General features: G+C 43.0%; 1 protein-coding gene across 5 annotated transcripts in view; it reads left to right on the forward strand.

Moving 5' to 3' along the window:
- The window catches only part of UBE3A (ubiquitin protein ligase E3A), an 82,026-nt gene extending 65,456 nt beyond the window's left edge, over nucleotides 1–16,570 (forward strand). For all 5 annotated transcript variants that reach the window (XM_073589738.1, XM_073589737.1, XM_073589740.1 and 2 more), the window contains exons 8-11: nucleotides 6,094–6,249; nucleotides 6,337–6,410; nucleotides 6,536–6,679; nucleotides 15,465–16,570. In XM_073589738.1, coding sequence (XP_073445839.1) covers nucleotides 6,094–6,249; nucleotides 6,337–6,410; nucleotides 6,536–6,679; nucleotides 15,465–15,585 — 495 coding nt within the window. In that variant the 3' untranslated portion in view covers nucleotides 15,586–16,570. The remainder of the gene's footprint in view (nucleotides 1–6,093; nucleotides 6,250–6,336; nucleotides 6,411–6,535; nucleotides 6,680–15,464) is intronic.
- Nucleotides 16,571–20,438: the final 3,868 nt, after the last annotated feature.

The following is a 20,438-nucleotide window of genomic DNA, read 5'->3' on the forward strand; positions in this document are numbered from 1 at the left end:
TGACTGAACCAGCTCTGGCGGCACTCCCGTGATTGGAACCGTAATGCTGCTGTGGGAAATAAAGCTCATTTCTCCTACGCCTCATTGGGGGACACAGAGACAGTGGGTGTTATGCTGCTTGCCTCTAGGAGGACACTAAGTAAACCAGAAAAAAAAGTTAACTCCTCCCCTGCAGTATACACCCTCTCACTGGATGAGATTTCTCCAGTTCTTGCTTAGTGTCTGCAGGAGGCACTTGGGTCTGGTTTCAGACCCCACCGTGTTTATTTTATTTTTGAATTTTCTGTAAATTTTTATTTTTTAATTAACGGAGTGAAGGGGGCGACGGTTCCTTTCTACGGCCCGCTCTCCACCGAACCAACAACAGGCAAGCACGCGGAGTATACGTCCCGGTACACTTTCCTGCGACGATTGGGGCTGATTCCTCTGGCGATGAGCCTTACGGTCCCGGTAATCCACGGATACGAGGGCAAGCGCATGGAGTGCAATGGAGAAGACTGGAACAGCGCTTCCGAATGCCCTGAATCAGCACCATAGCTCTCCATCCCCCTGCCATAGGGAGGATCGATTGAGCATACCCCTTTAAGAACTCCTCCAGCTCTCCTACATCAGCCTAGGAGGATGAGAAGACCTTCATGGATGGCCCTGGACAGCGCGGCCCGCCGAGCACTGGAGTGGAGGTATGGGGTCGGGTCCTGGACGTCCGGCGTCAGCGGCGGTGCATCGGCGAGTCCCAACCCCCCCCCCGCTCTTGGCACGCGGGTAGGCCAAAAATTTAGTCCCCGGCTTTTCCAATTTGAATAGCGCCGCCTATGCTAACGACGCCGCCCCCTCCTCTTGGCGCCTCTCTTTCCTTATGAGACGCGCAATCCTAATCTCGGGGGACCATGTCTTTTACCTCAGCCTGTCTGGACACGAACTGTGAGGCGCGCACTCTGCCGGATACCGGGTGACACCACAGGGCCACCGCTATTCCTCCCGGGGGACACAGCACAGGACCGTGGGTAAGCTGCATCTGCCCTCAGATTAAAGCTTAACCCCTTCCCGGCACATTCCCTGCAGCTGCAGACACTCTGCTGTTAACCCTTTCAGGAGCGCTATGTCTCAATCTAAGGAGGCTAAACGGGCTGCTAAGAAGCACACTGCGTTTTTTACCGTGTGTACCACTTGCAAGTCTGCCTTACCCAGTGCACAGACTAATCCGTTATGCACGGCCTGCGACCCGGCCTGCGCTCCAGCGCCCCTCACCGCCTCTGCTGAGGGGCTTCCTGCGTTTAGTACCCCTGAGTGGGCTGCGTCCCTGTAACGGTCGGTGGAGTCTCTGACCCAGGCTATATTCTCCATCCGGGAGGACTTTTTAAGTCAGAAAGCATCTTTACCTCCCGAGAAGGACTCTGGCGTCGGCCAAGAACCGTCCACCAGCACGGGCCATACTCGTTCAAGGGATGGTCGGGTCTCCAGAAAGCGGACCCATGACGCGTCTCCTAGTCCCGTTCGCGCCTCAGCACTGGAGACTCCTGTCTCTCGCTGTCCCTCTCCTGAGGGTCTCGGCGAGCACGACTCTGAATTCGAATCTGACACGTCAGCCCCTCAGAATCCCCCAACTGATCAAGAGTCGCTTAATTCACTTATAGAATCAGTCAACAGGATTCTGAAGTTGGATGAGGAAAATATTCCCGCTCCAGCACACCCTATCTCATTTAAGAAAACCAAGCGTGTGCCCAGGTTATTTACCAGCCATCCAGAGTTTAAGGAAACTGTCCAGAAACATAGGGATCGGCCACATAAGCAGTTCACAGGGCAAAAGTCTACTGAGGCTAAATACCCTTTTGATCCAGACCTAATGAAGAATTGGTTAGAGTCCCCTCCGGTGGGCCCTCCTGTATCGCGTCTTGCTTCTAAAATGCTTCTATCCGTTTCTGAGGGCTCCTCAGTCAGAAATCCCTCCAATCGTCTAATTGACTACCTTGCCCGCTCAGTTTTTGAAGCTTCAGGAGCGGCACTTTTTCCGTCTTTCGTGGCAATTTGGGTCACTAAGGCAATGTCCACTTGGACAGAAGTCTTGATTACTTCCTTCCAGGGCACTAATCTTCCTCCGGAGACAACCTCTGTCGCCAGGCAGATAATTCACGCAGCGGACTTTGTAGTGGACGCCTCTTTTGATGCCGCCAGTTGCGCTGCTCAAACTGCCGCTAATGCGATTTCCATTAGAAGAGCCCTATGGCTCCGCGACTGGCGGGCGGATGCAACATCTAAAAGATCGTTGACTTCTCTCCCCTTTCAAACTGGTTGTCTTTTTGGAGAGAAGCTGGACCAGCTCATTGCTGATACTACCGGGGAAAAAGTAAATTCCTTCCTCAACAAAAGGCTGTTCAGCCGTTTCGCAACCAACAGCCGACGCGTTTTCGATCTTTTCACAACAATTCCGGTTGATCCTCTTCTCCCTTCTCTTCCGGATCAGGTCGGTTCCTGTGCGGAGACAGAGGCTCCCAGGTCTCATACAGACCTAACCGCTCTTGGAAACCCAGGCCTAGGGCATCTGCATCTAGGGGAGCCAGATCTCATAGATATTCTACCCAATTACTTTCCTTCAGCCACACCTGGCTCGCGGTCGTCCAAGACAAGTGGGTCAGGGAGCTGGTGGCCTCCGGATACAAGATAGAATTTTCTTCTCCCCCTCCAACTTGGTTTTTCCCTTCCTCTCCCCCCAAGAAAAAGACAAAAGCCTTCCTTCGGGCTGTTCAGGCTCTGCTAAGGGACTGAGTCATCATTCCGGTCCCTCATCAGGAAAAGTTCAGGGGATTTTATTCAAACCTTTTTGTGGTTCCAAAAAAGGACGGGACGATGCAGCCCATTCTGGATCTCAAACTGTTAAATCAGTTTGTCAAGGTACGGCGATTCCGAATGGAATCTCTCCGATCAGTTGTCGCTTCCATGGAAAAGAGAGAGTTCCTAGCATCCATCGACATCAAGGACGCTTACCTTCACATTCCGATCTGCTCGTCCCACCAGCAGTTCCTGCGTTTTGCAATTCACGAGGAACACTTCCAGTTCGTTGCCTTGCCCTTCGGACTCGCCACCGCCCCCCCAGGGTCTTTACCAAGGTCATGGTGGCTGTCATGGCCATTCTCCACTCTCGGGGAGTAGTGGTGTTACCCTACCTGGACGACCTGCTCATCAAGGGTCCATCCCTTCCAGCCTGCGAGGAATCTGTGGATATAACAGTAAATACTTTCTTGCCTGGGGTGGAAGATAAACTTCGAAAAGTCTTTCCCAAAACTGGCTCAGCAGATTTCCGTTTTAGGAATGATCTTGGGACACTTCCCGTGGGTTGGTCATTCTCCCTCCAGAAAAGACCCAAGCCTTACAACAGGCAGCGCGGACTCTTTCCCAACCGATTTCTCACTCCATTCGTTTCAGCATCAGAGTTCTCGGAAAGATGGTGGCAGCGATGGAAGCAGTTCCATTTGCACAGTTCCATCTCCATCCCTTACAACATGCGTTGCTGTTAGCTTGGGACAAGAACCCGTTCTCCCTGGATCATCGGATCCTTCTGTCCCTGCGGGTCAGGCAAACCCTCAGGTGGTGGACACTGAGGTCCTCCCTGAATCAAGGGAGGTCTTTTCTCCCAGTAAGATGGTTGGTAGTAACCACCGACGCAAGTCTTCTCGGCTGGGGTGCGGTCTTTCGTCACCACACGGCACAGGGTCGTTGGTCAACCCGAGAGTCCACGTCTCCCCATCAAACTTTTGGAGATACGAGCGATCAGACTAGCTCTACGGAGTTTCCACCATCTCGCAGGTCACCCCATCAGGATCCAATCCGACAACGCCACGGCTGTAGCGTATATCAACCGCCAGGGAGGTACCCGGAGCAGGATGGCCATGCACAAAGTGAGTCACATCCTCCATTGGGCCGAGACCAACCATTCGCCCATCTCAGCAATCCACATCCCGGGCATAGAAAATGGGGCGGCAGATTTTCTCAGTCGCCAAGGCATTGGCTCGGGGGAGTGGTCTCTTCATCCGGAAATCTTTCAACAGATTTGACATCGTTGGGGGACTCCGGATGTGGATCTCATGGCCTCAAGACAAAACAGGGTTCCTCAGTTCATTGCCCGATCTCACGAACCATGCGCCATCGGAGCGGACGCCGTAGTTCTGCCATGGCACCGGTTCCGGCTCCCGTACATCTTTCCCCCTCTTCCCTTGCTTCTGAAGGTCATCAAGAAGATCATAGCGGAGGGAGTACCAGTGATCCTAGTCGCGCCAGATTGGCATCACCGAGTATGGTACGCAGAACTAATACAACTAGTCGCCGACGTTTCCTGGTGACTTCCGGATCGCATGGGTCTACTCTCACAGGGCCTGATTTACCAACAGATCTCCGGCGCCCTGTCTTTGACGGCGTGGCCGTTGAATCCTGGACTTTAGCACAGGCTGGGTTCTCTCACGACTTGATTTCCACCATGATTAGTGCTAGGAAGCCTGTGTCCATGCGCATCTATCACCGCACCTGGAAAACCTTCTTTTCGTGGTGCAAGGATCATGGTCGATCCCCTCTGGTGTTTTCCATTCTGGCCATATTGGAATTCCTTCATTCCGGATTAAAGTCAGGCCTTGCACTTAGCTTGCTCAAGGGCCTAATTTCGGCCTTGTCAGTGCTTTTCCAACGCAAAATTACCACCAAACTTCAGGTCAAGATGTTCATTCAGGGAGTTTCCCATGTGGCGCCACCTTATAGAGGCTATTGGAATCATGGGACCTTAAACTGGTTCTTGGGTTCTTACAGGAGGCTCCTTTTGAACCGCTGCAGGACGTTTCACTGACCGTCCTCTCCTGGAAGGTGGTCTTTCTAGTGGCAATTACGTCTATTAGACGAGTTTCGGTATTGGCGGCCCTGTCCTGCCGTTCTCCATTCCTGAATTTTCATCAGGACAAGGCAGTTCTCAGGACGTTCCCATCCTTTCTGCCCAAGGTCGTCTCCTCTTTCCATCTCGACAAGGAAATCGTTTTGCCTTCCTTTTGTCCAGCGCCATTCCATCGCATTGAGAAGGCCCTCCACACCCTGGATGTGGTTAGGGCATGAAACGGTACATCTCGGGAACGTCTCCCTTCCGCAAGTCAGATGCCCTGTTCATACTTCCAGAGGGGCATAGGAAGGGTCTAGCTGCTTCAAAAGCAATGCTAGCCAGGTGGATTCGCTTGGCGATTCAGGAATCCTACCGTGTCAGGAAGTCGCCTGTCCCATCGGGGATTAAGGCGCACTCTACCCGTTCAGTGGGCGCCTCTTGGGCCATTCGGTACCAGGCCTCGGCAGAACAGGTCTGAAAGACTGCGACTTGGTCTAGTCTGAATACTTTTACAAAACATTACCAAATTCATTCTCAGGCCTCTGCGGTTGCAGCTCTTGGCAGACGCATCCTGCAATCGGCAGTACCTCAGTGTTGACTCAGTGGTACATGGGGTATTAGCAGATGTATGCTCCCCACCCAGGGACTGCTTTAGGACATCCCACTGTCTGTGTCCCCCAATGAGACGTAGGAGAAATAGGGATTTTTGTGTACTCACCGTAAAATCCTTTTCTCCGAGCCATTCATTGGGGGACACAGCACCCACCCTGTTTATCCTACTGGCTCATTGTAGCATTCTTAGGTTGTGACATAGTTATGGTTATTGTTGACTGTTTAAGTTCTTACTGCTTTTTTCACCGAACTGGAGAAATCTCATCCAGCGAGAGGGTGTATACTACAGGGGAGGAGTTAACCTTTTTTCTGGTTTACTTAGTGTCCTCCTAGTGGCAAGCAGCATAACACCCACTGTCTCTGTGTCCCCCAATGAATGGCTCGGAGAAAAGGATTTTATGGTGAGTACACAAAAATCCCTATTTTCTCCCTGCAGCGTTCGGCTAAGTGCGGGGGCCGAGCAGGTTATTAACCTGCAGATTAACTCGATATCTGCAGGTTAATATAGTGTTTTCTTGGTGACAGGTTTAAATGTTGTCAAGTGTGCACATCTTTCATTGTTTCTTACGTTATTCTGTGTGTGTTTTTTTTTTTTTTTTTTTGTTTCGTTTTCTTTTTTTGAATTCCAGGAGTTCGTCAGTCTCTATACAGATTATATTTTAAATAAATCTGTGGAGAAACAGTTTAAAGCTTTCAGAAGGGGATTTCATATGGTCACCAACGAATCCCCACTCAAGTATTTGTTTAGGCCGGAGGAAATAGAATTGCTCATCTGTGGTAGTAGGGTAAGTCACGTCTGTTTATCGCACAGGGCGTTTTATTGCTAATTCTTGGTCAGAGCTTGTTGCTTATTTTAACGTTTTTTTCCACAGAACTTAGACTTCCAAGCTCTCAAGGAAACTACAGAATATGATGGCGGCTACACCAGAGATTCTCTCATTATTAGGTAGGACATGGCACTTTGGTGAGAGACCAGTATACGCCATGTAACCTTTACTGGAGTACAATTAATGTGAGCATCCTTTTATGATGCTTCATTACAATAGTTTTTGCATTGTTTTTCCTTTTCAGGGAGTTCTGGGATATTGTACATTCATTTACCGATGAGCAAAAAAGATTGTTCTTACAGTTTACAACTGGCACAGATAGAGCGCCTGTGGGTGGACTAGGAAAACTAAAGATGATAATAGCCAAAAATGGCCCTGACACAGACCGGTAAGCCCTTGTAACTGCTGTAATTGTTGTATCTATATAATTGCCTCGTAATGTTTTAATTTCCTATTCTGTGCAGATGTCACCGTATCCCAGAATTCCAAGCGGAGGAAATTCGCTGACCGCCATATTGGGACACCAAAGTGATGGGTGTCTCAGTATGAAAACTGCTGCTGTTACCAACCTATTGCGCGGTACCACCAGCGGAACACCGTCACACACTCTCACTCATCACACACTCACAAATACGCATCGCACACTCACGCACACATTCTCACAGTCACACTCACATTCACACTCAGACTTTCACTCACACACTCATACACACACACACTCTCACTCACGTTCACTTCTCACATTCACACTCATACTCTCAAACTCACGCAGACTCTTGCGCGGTACCACCAGCGGAACACCGTCACACTGCGCCTGCGCGAATTCCACGCAGGCAACGTGAATCATTCGGCTGATCCCGGCGGCAGATGTGCGACGTGTCTATAGGCAGAGGAAGCCGGTCACATTAAAGGGGTTTTCCCACGAACAAAAGTTCATTTTAAAAATTGTCTGTGTCTGACCGTGTACAGAGCTTCCCACATCTAGGCAGGGGAGGAAGCAAAAGACAATACTGACATTACAGCAAGGGATCACAGAGGATTCGTTTTGTGAGGAAAAATATTTCACTGACTGTTTTTAAACAATATTTTACCTCACAAAATGTATCCTCTGCATTCACCTGCTGTAATGTCTGTCTTGTCTTTTGCTTCCTCCCCTGCCCAGGAGCTGTGGTATGTTCTGTACACGATCAGACACAGGGGGAGGGGACAGCTCAAACGGGACAGCATATGAGGGGAGAACAGCACAGGAAGTAGAGATACATCAGTCAAGGGGGATAGCACATGGTAGACAGGTCAAAGAAGAGAGCACAGACGGCAGAAGTCAGCACATGGGGAAAGAGAGAGTGGAAAGGTGGGTGAGCACATGGGGGGGGGGGGGGGGAGAGATTCTTGACTCTGCAAATCCTGCCCCTTCGTGACATTACCACCCTCCCGATGCGATAGCATTCGGGCCCCCATCTAGACTTAGATAATTTAGTTTTTTTTATTTTTAAGAGTTCATGCAGTCTTGGAGGGTTATTCTCAAGGCTGAAAGTCATCTTCTATCCAATGAATAGGGGAGGGGATAACTCCCCGTTTCCTGGGGATTTCAACATCTGTGACCTCTACCAAACCTGAGAACAAAGTCTCAGAAAAAACACATGTGAATGATGCGGTGTTTGATCGTGCACACTGTTGCTCCATTAACCCGATGGATAGTGGAAAATTTTTAACTTGATGCGCTATATTGTGCTACGAAACCTAATGATCACATAGATCTAAAAATAAGATGAGCAATTCTATAATTCTGCCTTGACAAAAATTAACCCCTTCTCACCACACACACACACGCCAGTTTTCTCCTTCATGACAAGGCCAAATTTTACAATTCTGACCAGTGTCTCTTTGTGGTAATAACTCTGGAACACTTCAACAGATCTCACCGATTCTGAGACTGTTTTCTCGTGACATATTGTACTTAGTCATAGTTATAAATTTGTTCAATATGACTTTTTTATGAAAATAATGGAAATTTGTCAAATTTTGCAATTGTCTAAATTTTAATTCTTATGATGCCTTTAAACAAGTTATGTCACACAAAATAGTTAATAACATTTCCCACATGCCTAGTTTACATCTGCATCATTTTTGAAGCATAATTTTTTTTTTATTAGGAAGTTAAGTTTTTCTAGCAAAATGTACAAAACCAATTTTAGGGACAACCTCACATTTGAAGTGACTTTGGGGGGCCTATAGAACAAATAATACCCAAATATGACACCATTCTAAAAACTTCATTCTTCAAAGTCCTCAAAACCACATTCAAGAAGTTTATTAACCCTTCAGGTGCTTCACAGGAATTAATGAAATGAGGTAGGAAACAATTAAGATTTACTTTTTTCACAAAAATTTTTAAACCCAATATTTTTATTTTCGCAAGAAAAACAAAAAAAGACCCCAAAATTTTTACGATTTCTCCGGAGTATGCAGATAGTTTTTAGCTCCCCCCCATATGTGCTATGGTTTAGGCGCACAGCATGGTTCTGAAGGGAAGGAGCGCCATTATTTGGAGAGCCCCTGATGAATCTAAACAGTGGAAAGAAAGTGACCCCCTTTTGGAAACGACACCCCACAATGAATTTATCTATACATGTGAGAATCTTGAACCCCCAGGTGCTTCACAGACGTTTTTAACGTAGAACTGTGAAATTGAAAAAAATAATTTTTGTCTGTGTGTGGGTTCAAAATGCTCACTATACCACTTGATAAAATCCTTGGGGGTTGTAGTTTCCAAGATGGGGTAACGTGTTTTTTTTTTTTTTTTTGTTTAGGCACATCCGGGGCTCTCCAAATGCGACATGACGCCCGCAGACCGTTCCGTCAATGTCTGCTAACATCACTCCCTCCTTTCCAAGCCCTGCTGTGCCTAAGCAATAGTTTTCCTCCACATATGGGCTATCTCCTTACTCAGGAGATATTGCACAGCAAATTTTGGGGTCCATTTTATTCTGTAACCCTTGTGAAAATAAAAAAAAATTGGGGGTAAAAGTACATTTTTACTAGTAAAATGTGATTTATTTCTTTTTTTTCTTTTACATTTTTTTCACAGCTCTACTATTATAAACTTCTGCGACGGATCTGGGGGTTCAAGGTGTTCACCACACATCTAGATACATTCCTTAAGGGGGTCTAGTTTCCAAAATGTTGTCACTTATGGTTGGTTTCTACTGTTTAGACACATCAAGGGCTCTTCAAACGTCACATGGCGTCCGCTAATTATTGCAGCAAATTTTTCATTTAAAAAGTCAAATGGCATTCCTTCCATTTCAAGACCTGCTGTGTACCCAAACAGTGGATTTCCTCCAAATATGGGGTATCTGCATACTCAAGAGAAATTGCACAACAAATTTTAGTATCCATTTTCTCCTGTTACCCTTGTGAAATGAACAAATTTGTAGTTAAAGTTAAATTTTTGTGAAAAAAAGTTAAATGTTCACTTTTTCCTTACAAATTGCTTTAGTTCCTTTGCAGCAGCAGAATGGTTAATAAACTTTGAGCACCTTGAGGGGTAGGGTGCAGTTTTTAGAATAGCATCACTTTAGAATTTGCTGTCATCTAGCCCCCCAAAGTGACTTCAAATGTGATGTGGTCCCTAAAAAAGAAATGGTTTTGTTAATTTTGTTGGAAAAAGAGAAATCGCTGGTCTACTTTTAAACCTTCTAACTTCCTAACAAAAAAAATTGTTTACAAAATTATGCTGATGAAAAGTAGACATATGGGAAATGTTATTTAACTATTTTGTGTGACTTCTGATTTAAGGGCGCAAAAATTAAGTTTGAAAATTGCAAAATTTTCCATAAGTTTCATTTTTTTTTTTAATAAATGCAATTCATGTTGAAGAAATGTTACCACTATCATGAAGTACAATATGTCACAAAAAACAATCTCAATCAGTGGGATACGTTGAAGCGTTCCAGAGTTATTCGCTCATAAAGGGACAGTGGTCAGAATTGTAAAATTTGACAAAATTGGCTCTGTCACTAAGGGGTTAAAAGAAAGTGTTATATGTGTAGACCTGTATGTATTGCTTTCCTATTGTTTACTTTTGCATGTTTGCTTAGGTTAATGCTCTCCAATCTATTCTGCCTCCATGGCTAAACTGTAAGTGTTGGGCGCTCAGACTGCCATCCCATGGCGTCTGTTTACCATTACTCACGTTTAGTGATGTCCGCAGATAGCTTAAACTCGACTGAAAAAGAGCACGTTTAAAGGGTCCAGTAGAAGGTTTATTCTCGACTGAATCCTTGTCTAATGCAAAGTTACAGTAGGTAAAAAGAGACTTTCCTTATACAGAGCTGTATAAACGTGTGTCTCCAAGATGGAGATAGACTCAAAGGTGGAGAAGGGAGGGGATACAGAAATGAGAGTCACATGCGAGGGGGGAGGAGACAACCTCTAAAAGGGACAGATCTATACACAGCAATGAAAAACAATAATATAATTAAATGCAGTACTGTCTGTATTATTCTAAATCATGGGACATGACAATATCAGGCCAAAACTTTCCACTGCCTATGCAACTTTTTAAAAAGTTTAGTGCCTTGCCATTTTAATCTGGATAGCTCTGATCCTGCCTGTCTAACCCCTTAGGCGCTGTGGTTGCCTTTGATGCTTGCAACTAAGAAGTTTGATAGCATGAGAAGGCTTACTCTGCTTGCCCATCGGTAACCCACAAAACAATCAGCAGGTGCCAATAAATTGCTGTATTCTAAAAAGAAAAAAATATATAGTTTGAAATTCAGCCCACCCTACCGAACCGACATTGATGACCTAAACTTCGCAGTACCCTCTGACCAAACAATCCCTTGAAAGCAAACCTGTCGGCCGGATTTTGCTCAGTAAACTACAGACACTGTAAGATTGGCGCAGTTACACTGTTTAAAGTTATATCTTGGTTGATGAAATCCATCTTATGGTTGTTGTTTAACCCCCTTCACCAACTTGGGTTTTTCTGATTTTGCTCCCCTTCTTCCCAGAGCCACAACTATTTTTCGGTCAATATGGCCATGTGAGGGCATTTATTTTGCGGTACAAGTTGTACTTCTGAACGACACCATTGTGTACTGGAAAACGGGAAACCAATTCAAAGTGCCGTGAAATTGCAAAGAAAAAAAGTGCAATTTCACAGGTATTTTTTTTTTTTTAAACCATGTTAACGAACTGCTAAAACTGACATGCCATTATGATTCTTTAGGTCATTACAAGTTTGCAGACACCAAGCATGCCTAGGTTCTTATTTAAGTGGTGAAAACAAATCCCAACTTTGCAAAGTTTGTGTTTAAAAAAAAAAAAAAAAATCGCCATTTTCCGAGACTCGTAGCGTCTCCAATTTTCGTGATCTTTGGCATGGTGAGGGCTTATTTTTTGCATGCTGAGCTGACATTTTTGTTGATACTATTTTGATGTAGATACGATCTTCTGATCGCCTGTTACTGTATTTTAATGCAATTTGCGGCAAAAAAATGTAATTCTGGCTATGGATTTTTTTTTCCACGTTACGCCATTTAAAGATCGGAATAATTCTTTTTAAATATTAATAGATGGGTCGTTTCTGAAAACAGCAATACCATATGTGTATTTTTTTTGTTTGTTTTATTTAGAATGTAGGTGATTTAAACTTTTTATTTTTGTTTTTAAAAACATACTTTTTTTTACTGGCTTCTACAGTCTCCACTTGGCAGTGTGTATAGCTATCTGGTAATGACAACCACAGCGGTCTCCTGTAGACCTCTGGTTGTCATGCCAACCCGTCGGCGATCCGCAGTCATGTGACACAGGCGCTGATGTGCGGAGTTTGTGACGCGCTTTAGTCGCAGGCATGTTAAATGCTGCTGTCGGAGATTGACAGCGACATTTATCATGTTAACAGCCGCGAGTGGATCGCTACTCCACCCGCGGCTGTAATGGCACGTGTCAGCTGAAGAGCCTGCAGCAAACAGGATAAGGTGACCTTGGATGTACCTATACATCCAAGGTTGTAAAGGGATTAATCTGTATTTGCCGTTTTTAGTTAGTCTTGTGCTTCGGGATGACCTGTGGCCAGGGCTTTATTTGATGCTCTGTTCACATATTTTTCTTTATAGGCTTTGACAGTTCAGTTTGAAAGTTCAGTGACCTGCCTCCTATTTTACATACTACATACAGTAGTGTTGGCTTTGAAAAAAAAAAAAAATTACTTCATCAAAATGTCAGCTGTGCATGTGCAATAGCATCTATCAATTGCATAAGAGAGTGTTGGCTTTGAAAAAAATTTAACTTTAGCAAAATGGCGCATGCGCAGTGGCATTTATCGCTTGCTGGAGCTGATCCCAGACTTCCTCTCCATGCACCATTCGACAGGAGGTTAGGACAGTGACGCCAGCGCTGCTTGGGCGCCGGCATCACATATCACAACACCACACGAGTGTCCCGAGGAGAGTGAGTGCTGACACCGCGGGAACGGCACTGGAGGGGGAGTTTAAGATTATTTTATCAGGTCTAAGTAGTAGACAACTTCTTTAAGTTGGGTTGACATGTCTAAATTTTACGGTGCATAGTACATGCAGTATATCACAAAAGTGAGTACGCCCCTCACATTTTTGTAAATATTTTATCTTTTCATGGGACATCACTGAAGGTTTGACACTTTGATACAATGTAAAGTAGTCTGCTTGTATAACTTTGTAAATTTGGAGTGCCCTCTAAATAACTTAACACACAGCCATTAATGTCTAAACCGCAGGCAGCAAAAGTAAGTACACCCCTAAGTGAAAATGGCCAAATTGTAGCCAAAGTGTCAATATTTTGTATGGTCACCATTATTTTCAAGCACTGCCTTAACTCTTTTGATCATAGAATTCACTAGAGCTTCACAGGTTGCCACGGACATACTCTTCCATTCCTCCATGATGACATCATGGAGATGGGCTGGTGGATTTTGGAGACGTTGTGCTACTCCACTTTCCTTTTGAGGATGACCCACAGATGCTCAATAGGGTTTATGTCTGGAGACATGCTTGGCCAGTCAGCACCTTTACCCTCAGTTTCATTAGCAAGGCAGTGGTCGTCTTGGAGGTGTTTAGGGTTGTCACCTTGTTGAAATACTGTCCTGTGGCCCAGTTTCTGAAGGGAGGGGTTCATGCTTTTCTGCAGTATGTCACCATTAATTGTTCCCTCAATGAACTGTAGCTCGCCACAGCTGGCAGCACACATGCAGCTCCAAACCAAGACTATAGGCAAGACACACTTGTCTTTGTACCCCTCACCTGGATGCTGCCACAAACGCTTGACACGACCCGAACCAAATAAGTTTATCTTGGTCTCCTCAAACCACAAGACATGGGTCCAGTAATCTATGTCCTTAGTCTATTTGTCTTCAGCAAACGGTTTACAGGTTTTCTTGGGCATCATCTGTAGAAGAGGTTTCCTTCTGGGACGATAGCCATGCAGACCAATTTGATGCAGTGTGCTGTGTATGGTCTGAGCACTGACAGGCTTCCACTCAACCTTTTAACCTCTGCAGCAATGCTGGAAGAACTCGTACAACTATTTTGAAAAGACAACGTCTGCATATCACGCTGAGCAGCTGCACTCATCTCCCTTAGTCGATTATGGTCTAGGCTAGTTCTGTGTGGAATCTGTCTTGTTAACAGATGCTGCAGCTCAGTTTCATGGTGTTGGCAATCTTCATATTGGCCATCATTATGTAGAACAACAATTCCTTTTTCAAGGAGTCACATGGGGAGGAGAAATGGCTATTTGGGAACAATTAAGCCATTTTCACTTAGGGGGGTGTACTCACTTTTGTTGCCATCCGTTTAGACATTAAAGGCTGTGTGTTATTTAGAGGGCACATGCAATTTGCAATTATACAAGCTGTACACTGACTACATTGTATCAAAGTGTCATACAGTATGTTCAATGTTGTCCCATGATAAGATATAGTAAAATAAAATTACCAGCGCTTCCTCCACATATAAGGCTCTAATCGGTAAAACAAAGCCACATCGGCTAATGGAACAATCTGCTCCTGTGCTTGTGATACTATAAGAATTCAAAAACTTAGCCCTGCGCTGTGGTACCAATATGAATCTAGGTATCAAAATTGCGAAACTGACCCTGAGATATGTGGCAAAAACAATCCTGGTCCACTTTAAAGATGAGATGTATTTCTGTGCAGTAAGATTGTTGAATTCAATAGTAATAGATGGTAATGACTAGTTCATAATAATGTCCAGGAGTACATTGGCAGCATACAAGTATACTTCGGTGCCATAGAACTCAGTGGTGTATTCTGGCGCATGCGCAATAATTTTATGCTTTGCCCGCAGTTGGGCAAACCATACTGTGCACGCACGAGAGGCCATTTGAATGTGCATGCGCCAAAACTCTACGCGAATGCAGAAATTCCCCGAAAGGAATGCATAGAGCAAGCTAGGAAGGGGGAGAGACAGACAATAAGCAACGGCCATCCGACTGGATCGAGCATATTTACATACAGTGCGAGAGGAATAAAAATGGCATTTATGGAACATACGAGGGGAGTCAAGGGGTATCAAAAGTACTTGTTTAATGCATAGGGGACACTAACTTGAATTATATTTTTACCCGGTAACCCAAAAAACTGGTGACAGATTCCCTTTAAATTATTAAATCTTCGTATGTGTATGTAATGCAGTGTGTGTCAGTCAATATATGCTACTCGCCTACCATTGCCCTCTACGGATCCACCACCATCCTGCTCCTCTTCTCTGACATCACCTCTCTCCAGGTCGCTGCGATCTGCATGAGCTGGCTTTTACAATGGAAGTCTATAGATGAGGAGCAGAATGGCGCTGGAGACTGAAAACAGAGGCAGTAGGTGAGCACATACACACTACATTACATTGAAATCAAACCTTCATGGCAGAACTCCTAGTGCAAGTGGGCAGCTGGAAGGTTAATGTGGAGGTTATGGTATCATGTTTAGATGGATTTTTGTTACTTTCTCATTCTGACAGATTTTATAAAATGTTGCATGAGGCTGCTTCTGTGCCTTCACAGCTGCTTTTCTTCTAGGTTATAACCAAAAAAAAAAAATGATTTTCTGCAAAAGAATCCATAGTTATAAATATTCACCAAAGTCGATGTTAACCTCTTTCTTTGTTTCCCTGCAGGTTACCTACATCTCACACATGCTTTAATGTCCTTTTACTTCCGGAGTACTTAAGTAAAGAGAAACTGAAAGAGAGATTATTAAAGGCTATAACTTATGCCAAGGGATTCGGCATGCTGTAAAATAAAAAGGCAAAGGAAGCTTAACAAAAGGGATAACAATCAGTAACATTGAGGTCCCTGTCCTCAAAGGCCATAAGATAGCTACATGTAGTCAACTGTGTGTGTGCCTCCCTCCTCCACTGGGACACCGGGCTGGAACAGCAGGTTTCTGCTGCTTATATGAACAAAGTCTTTTTCCCTCCTCCTCGCGTGAAAGTGTTGTACAATCTTTCACACATGTATGTACAGAGAGGTTTTCCTAAATATTTATTTTAAGGGTTAAATCACTTTTGCTTGTGTTCAATACTGCTTGAATTTGAACCTACTTGAGTCTTTGACGACCGATACTCTGATGAAATAAGTTATCATTTACCGGAATAACTTTCAAGACTTTCAAGTTACTGCTTCGGTTTGTGCCCCGCATCTACTTAAATCATGAACTGTGTTTTGTTTTGTTTTTTTGTTTTTGTTTGGATGTCCCTTTTGAATTTTAATTTGTTTTATTTTTACAGTTTACTTATAAAACTTGAAATAATGGAAATCGTGTGATGCAATTACTGCTGTTCTAGCCCCAAACCATTTCTGTGACAGAAAAAAAAAATGATGTAGTCAATAAAGATGGAAGGGAGTACTTGGAATGTTATACTACAGCCTTGCAGCCTTTTAATTTAGCCACAGCACAAAAAAATATACAAATTAAAGATAAAAAAAAAAATCAGTTCACAATTTGTTGTCTTCACGTCTTGTAAGGTATACTGTGTTTTGTTAGGAAATCTTTTATTGGGGTCTGTGAAGAGGGGAATAATAGAATTTAGCGCTGTTCTTAATATATATTTTTTTTTAACTTGTGTTTACTGAAGAGTGCATTTTCAGCCAAATTATATACGGTGGGTCGCCTGAAGAAAAAAAATGAACATTTACACCCCAAATAAAAAAATAAGCTTGTGAAAGTGCACTTACAGGAAGAATATGAATTGCATATTAAATAAACATTTTAAATTGACAATCCAAGGTCTTCCCTCTACGTTCTCAGTATCCTATTTTCTTATAACTCAATTTATTTTTCGTCCCCAAGGGCACATGAGCAATGCTGCTGCATCATCAGTAGGGATCAAACATCTCCCTGAATACAAAACACATCACCTCAGTTCAGGCCAGTTGCCTGCAGTGATATACACAACGTGCAACCTTTTTTATACAGTCATATGTAAAAGTTTGGGCACCCCTATTAATGTTAACCTTTTTTCTTTATAACAATTTTGGTTTTTGCAACAGGTATTTCAGTTTCATATATCTAATAACTGATGGACTCAGTTATATTTCTGGATTCAAATGAGGTTTATTGTACTAACAGAAAATGTGCAATCTGCATTTAAACAAAATTTGACCGGTGCAAAAGTATGGGCACCTTTATCATTTTCTTGATTTGAACACTCCTAACTACTTTTTACTGACTTCCTGAAGCACTAAATTGGTTTTGTAACCTCATTGAGCTTTGAACTTCATAGCCAGGTGTATCAAATCATGAGAAAAGGTATTTAAAGTGGCCACTTGCAAGTAGTTCTCCTATTTGATTCTCCTATGAAGAGTGGCATCATGGGCTCCTCAAAACAACTCTCAAATGATCTGAAAACAAAGATTATTCAACATAGCTTTTCAGGGGAAGGATACAAAAAGTTGTCTCAGAGATTTAACCTGTCAGTTTCCACTGTGAGGAACATAGTAAGGAAATGGAAGAACACAGGTACAGTTCTTGTTAAGCCCAGAAGTGGCAGGCCAAGAAAAATATCAGAAAGGCAGAGAAGAAGAATGGTGAGAACAGTCAAGGACAATCCACAGACCACCTCCAAAGACCTGCAGCATCATCTTGCTGCAGATGGTGTCACTGTGCATCGGTCAACAATACAGCGCATGCATAACGCCTTTTTGTATGACCAAACAACTCAATCTTTGTTTCATCAGTTCACAGGACCTTCTTCCAAAATGTAACTGGCTTGTTCTAATGTGCTTTGCATACCTCAGGCGACTGTTTGTGGCGTGCTTGCACAAACGGCTTCTTTCGCATCACTCTCCCATACAGCTTCTCCTTGTGCAAAGTGCGCTGTATTGTTGACCGATGCACAGTGACACCATCTGCAGCAAGATGATGCTGCAGGTCTTTGGAGGTGGTCTGTGGATTGTCCTTGACTGTTCTCACCATTCTTCTTCTCTGCCTTTCTGATATTTTTCTTGGCCTGCCACTTCTGGGCTTAACAAGAACTGTACCTGTGTTCTTCCATTTCCTTACTATGTTCCTCACAGTGGAAACTGACTGGTTAAATCTCTGAGACAACTTTTTGTATCCTTCCCCTAAAAAGCTATGTTGAATAATCTTTGTTTTCAGATCATTTGAGAGTTGTTTTGAGGAGTCCATGATGCCACTCTTCATAGGAGAATCAAATAGGAGAACTACTTGCAAGTGGCCACTTTAAATACCTTTTCTCATGATTTGATACACCTGGCTAAGAAGTTCAAAGCTCAATGAGGTTACAAAACCAATTTAGTGCTTCAGGAAGTCAGTAAAAAGTAGTTAGGAGTGTTCAAATTAAGAAAATGATAAGGGTGCCCATACTTTTGCACCGGTCAAATTTTGTTTAAATGCAGATTGCACATTTTCTGTTAGTACAATAAACCTCATTTGAATCCAGAAATATAACTGAGTCCATCAGTTATTAGATATATGAAACTGAAATACCTGTTGCAAAAAACAAAATTGTTATAAAGAAAAAAGGTTAACATTAATAGGGGTGCCCAAACTTTTACATATGACTGTATATAAATCTCCCCTGATCTGGATTTGGTTGTAATTGTAGGGAACATCAAAAATACTATACCCAACTGTGTTTTATTTTTTTTTCATGGATTTCTGCGTGTATTGTTATTTTCTCATGTTGCAATTTCAAATAAAGGGATTATCCATTTTTAACCAACAACCTAATTGGTATATCATTTAGAATAGTAGGGCTATAGACATGTAGAGCTGGGCATTTACTTTAAGAATTGCTGTAAATGTACTTTGCATGATAGAGTAGCTTGTAATCTTTTTACACAATTGAGCATATCTGGCAAGCTACACATGCCATAATTGTGGCGTAATTTGTGCCAAGAAACTTTTCACAACGAGGTAAAGCGGCTTGCTGGGTACGGACATGGCTTAGGATGCAGCATTTGAAGCCAACTAGTAAGTGCTGTAAACTGTGACTACACAGTCTTAAATCGCACAAACTGTCATCAAAATCCTTGAAATGCTAATTTTTCTTGCATAAAGGAGAAGCTGTTCACAAAAAGCACAGTTCTGTGTATTGCACATGTTAGTGAGTAGAGAAATTGCCTCTGTAAGAATAATTAATAAAAGGCATATGTACATTAGGTTGTAATCCTACCTATGCATAAACCCAAATGTCAAAAGTGATTGAAAAAATGTATCACTGCCATCATTACCAGAAAACAGTAGAGGTTGTATTGTGAAAACGTTATCGCCTGATCAATGAGTTCTCTGGTCAGCTGAGACCAAAGAAAAACATTTTGGGCTACATGCAAAATACTATGTGTAGCGGAAAACTAACTGCACATCACCCTGAAAACACCATGCCCACCATCTACCATAGTGGTGCTGGCACCATCATCCTCTTGGGATCCTTTTTCTCAGCAGGCACAGGGAACCTGGTCAGAGTTGATGGGAAGAATAATGGAGCTATATTCAGGGCATTGCTGGTGGAAAACCTGTTAGAGGCTACAAAAGACTTGAGATTGGGGTGTAGGTTCACCTTCCAGCAGTACGACCCTAAACATACTGCCAGAGCTACAATGGAATTGTTTAGATCAAATCATATTCATGGATTTATATGTCCCAGTCATAGTCCAGACCTAAATCCCTGTGAGAATCTGTGGCAAGACTTGAAAATTGCTGTTAACAGAGGTCTACATCCAATCTCGCAGAGCTAGAGCTAGTTTCCAAAGAATAGGCAAGAATTTCAGCCTTTAGATGTGCAAAGCTGGTTGAGACGTACCCCAAAAGACTTGCAACAGTAATCATAGTGAAAGGTGGGTCCTACAAAGTGTATTGACTCAGGGGCCTGAATACAAATGCATGTCACAATTTTCAGATTTACATTTTTAAACTACTTTAAAAATGTACATGTATCCTTTCCCAAATATTTTCTACTTTGTTTTAGTATATCACATAAAATCGAAATAAAATACATTTACGTTGTGGGTATAACATTGAAAAGTTCACGAGATGTGAATACTTTTTCAAGGCACTATTTCCTTCAAATTGAATAAATTTGAGTGCAGTGCCTTTTTTTTTTTTTAAAGACTACTTCACACAATTTCATTTCTGAAGCAGAAAATTCATCGGTTCAACAGCCACAAATTTCAATAGTTGGTAAACTGTTTTATGTCAACTCAGTTTTTTATTATGGAAAAATGGCCTCTTTCATTAAGAAAAAGTGGAAACTGAAATTGAATGAACACATACATTATTTAACATTGAAATTTATGAAAAACGCTAATTATGTGGCGTCTTTTGAAGTCCCAAGATACGAAGAAGCCTTGGATATTAATGTCACATTGAACATGATCCCTTGAGGTCATTAATACCTTCAATATGCATTTAGAAACCAGATTGATATGTTCATGAATAAAGAACCACTGTAATGGATGACAAATGCACTAAAACTTTAAGAAAACGTAATTTATTCCATAATTTGATGATCCAGTATGTATAAAAAAAAAAATACTCCCACCATTTTCTTTAAATTAGTGTTACATTGCATCCCAGGAAGAACTCTACTATGTGCGAATAAAGAACCATATAGGATACCATTTAAACC

This window comes from Dendrobates tinctorius, unplaced genomic scaffold (genome assembly GCF_039654945.1).
Source record: "Dendrobates tinctorius isolate UK_male_01 unplaced genomic scaffold, ASM3965494v1 ptg000112l, whole genome shotgun sequence".
Taxonomy (NCBI): Eukaryota; Metazoa; Chordata; class Amphibia; order Anura; family Dendrobatidae; genus Dendrobates; species Dendrobates tinctorius.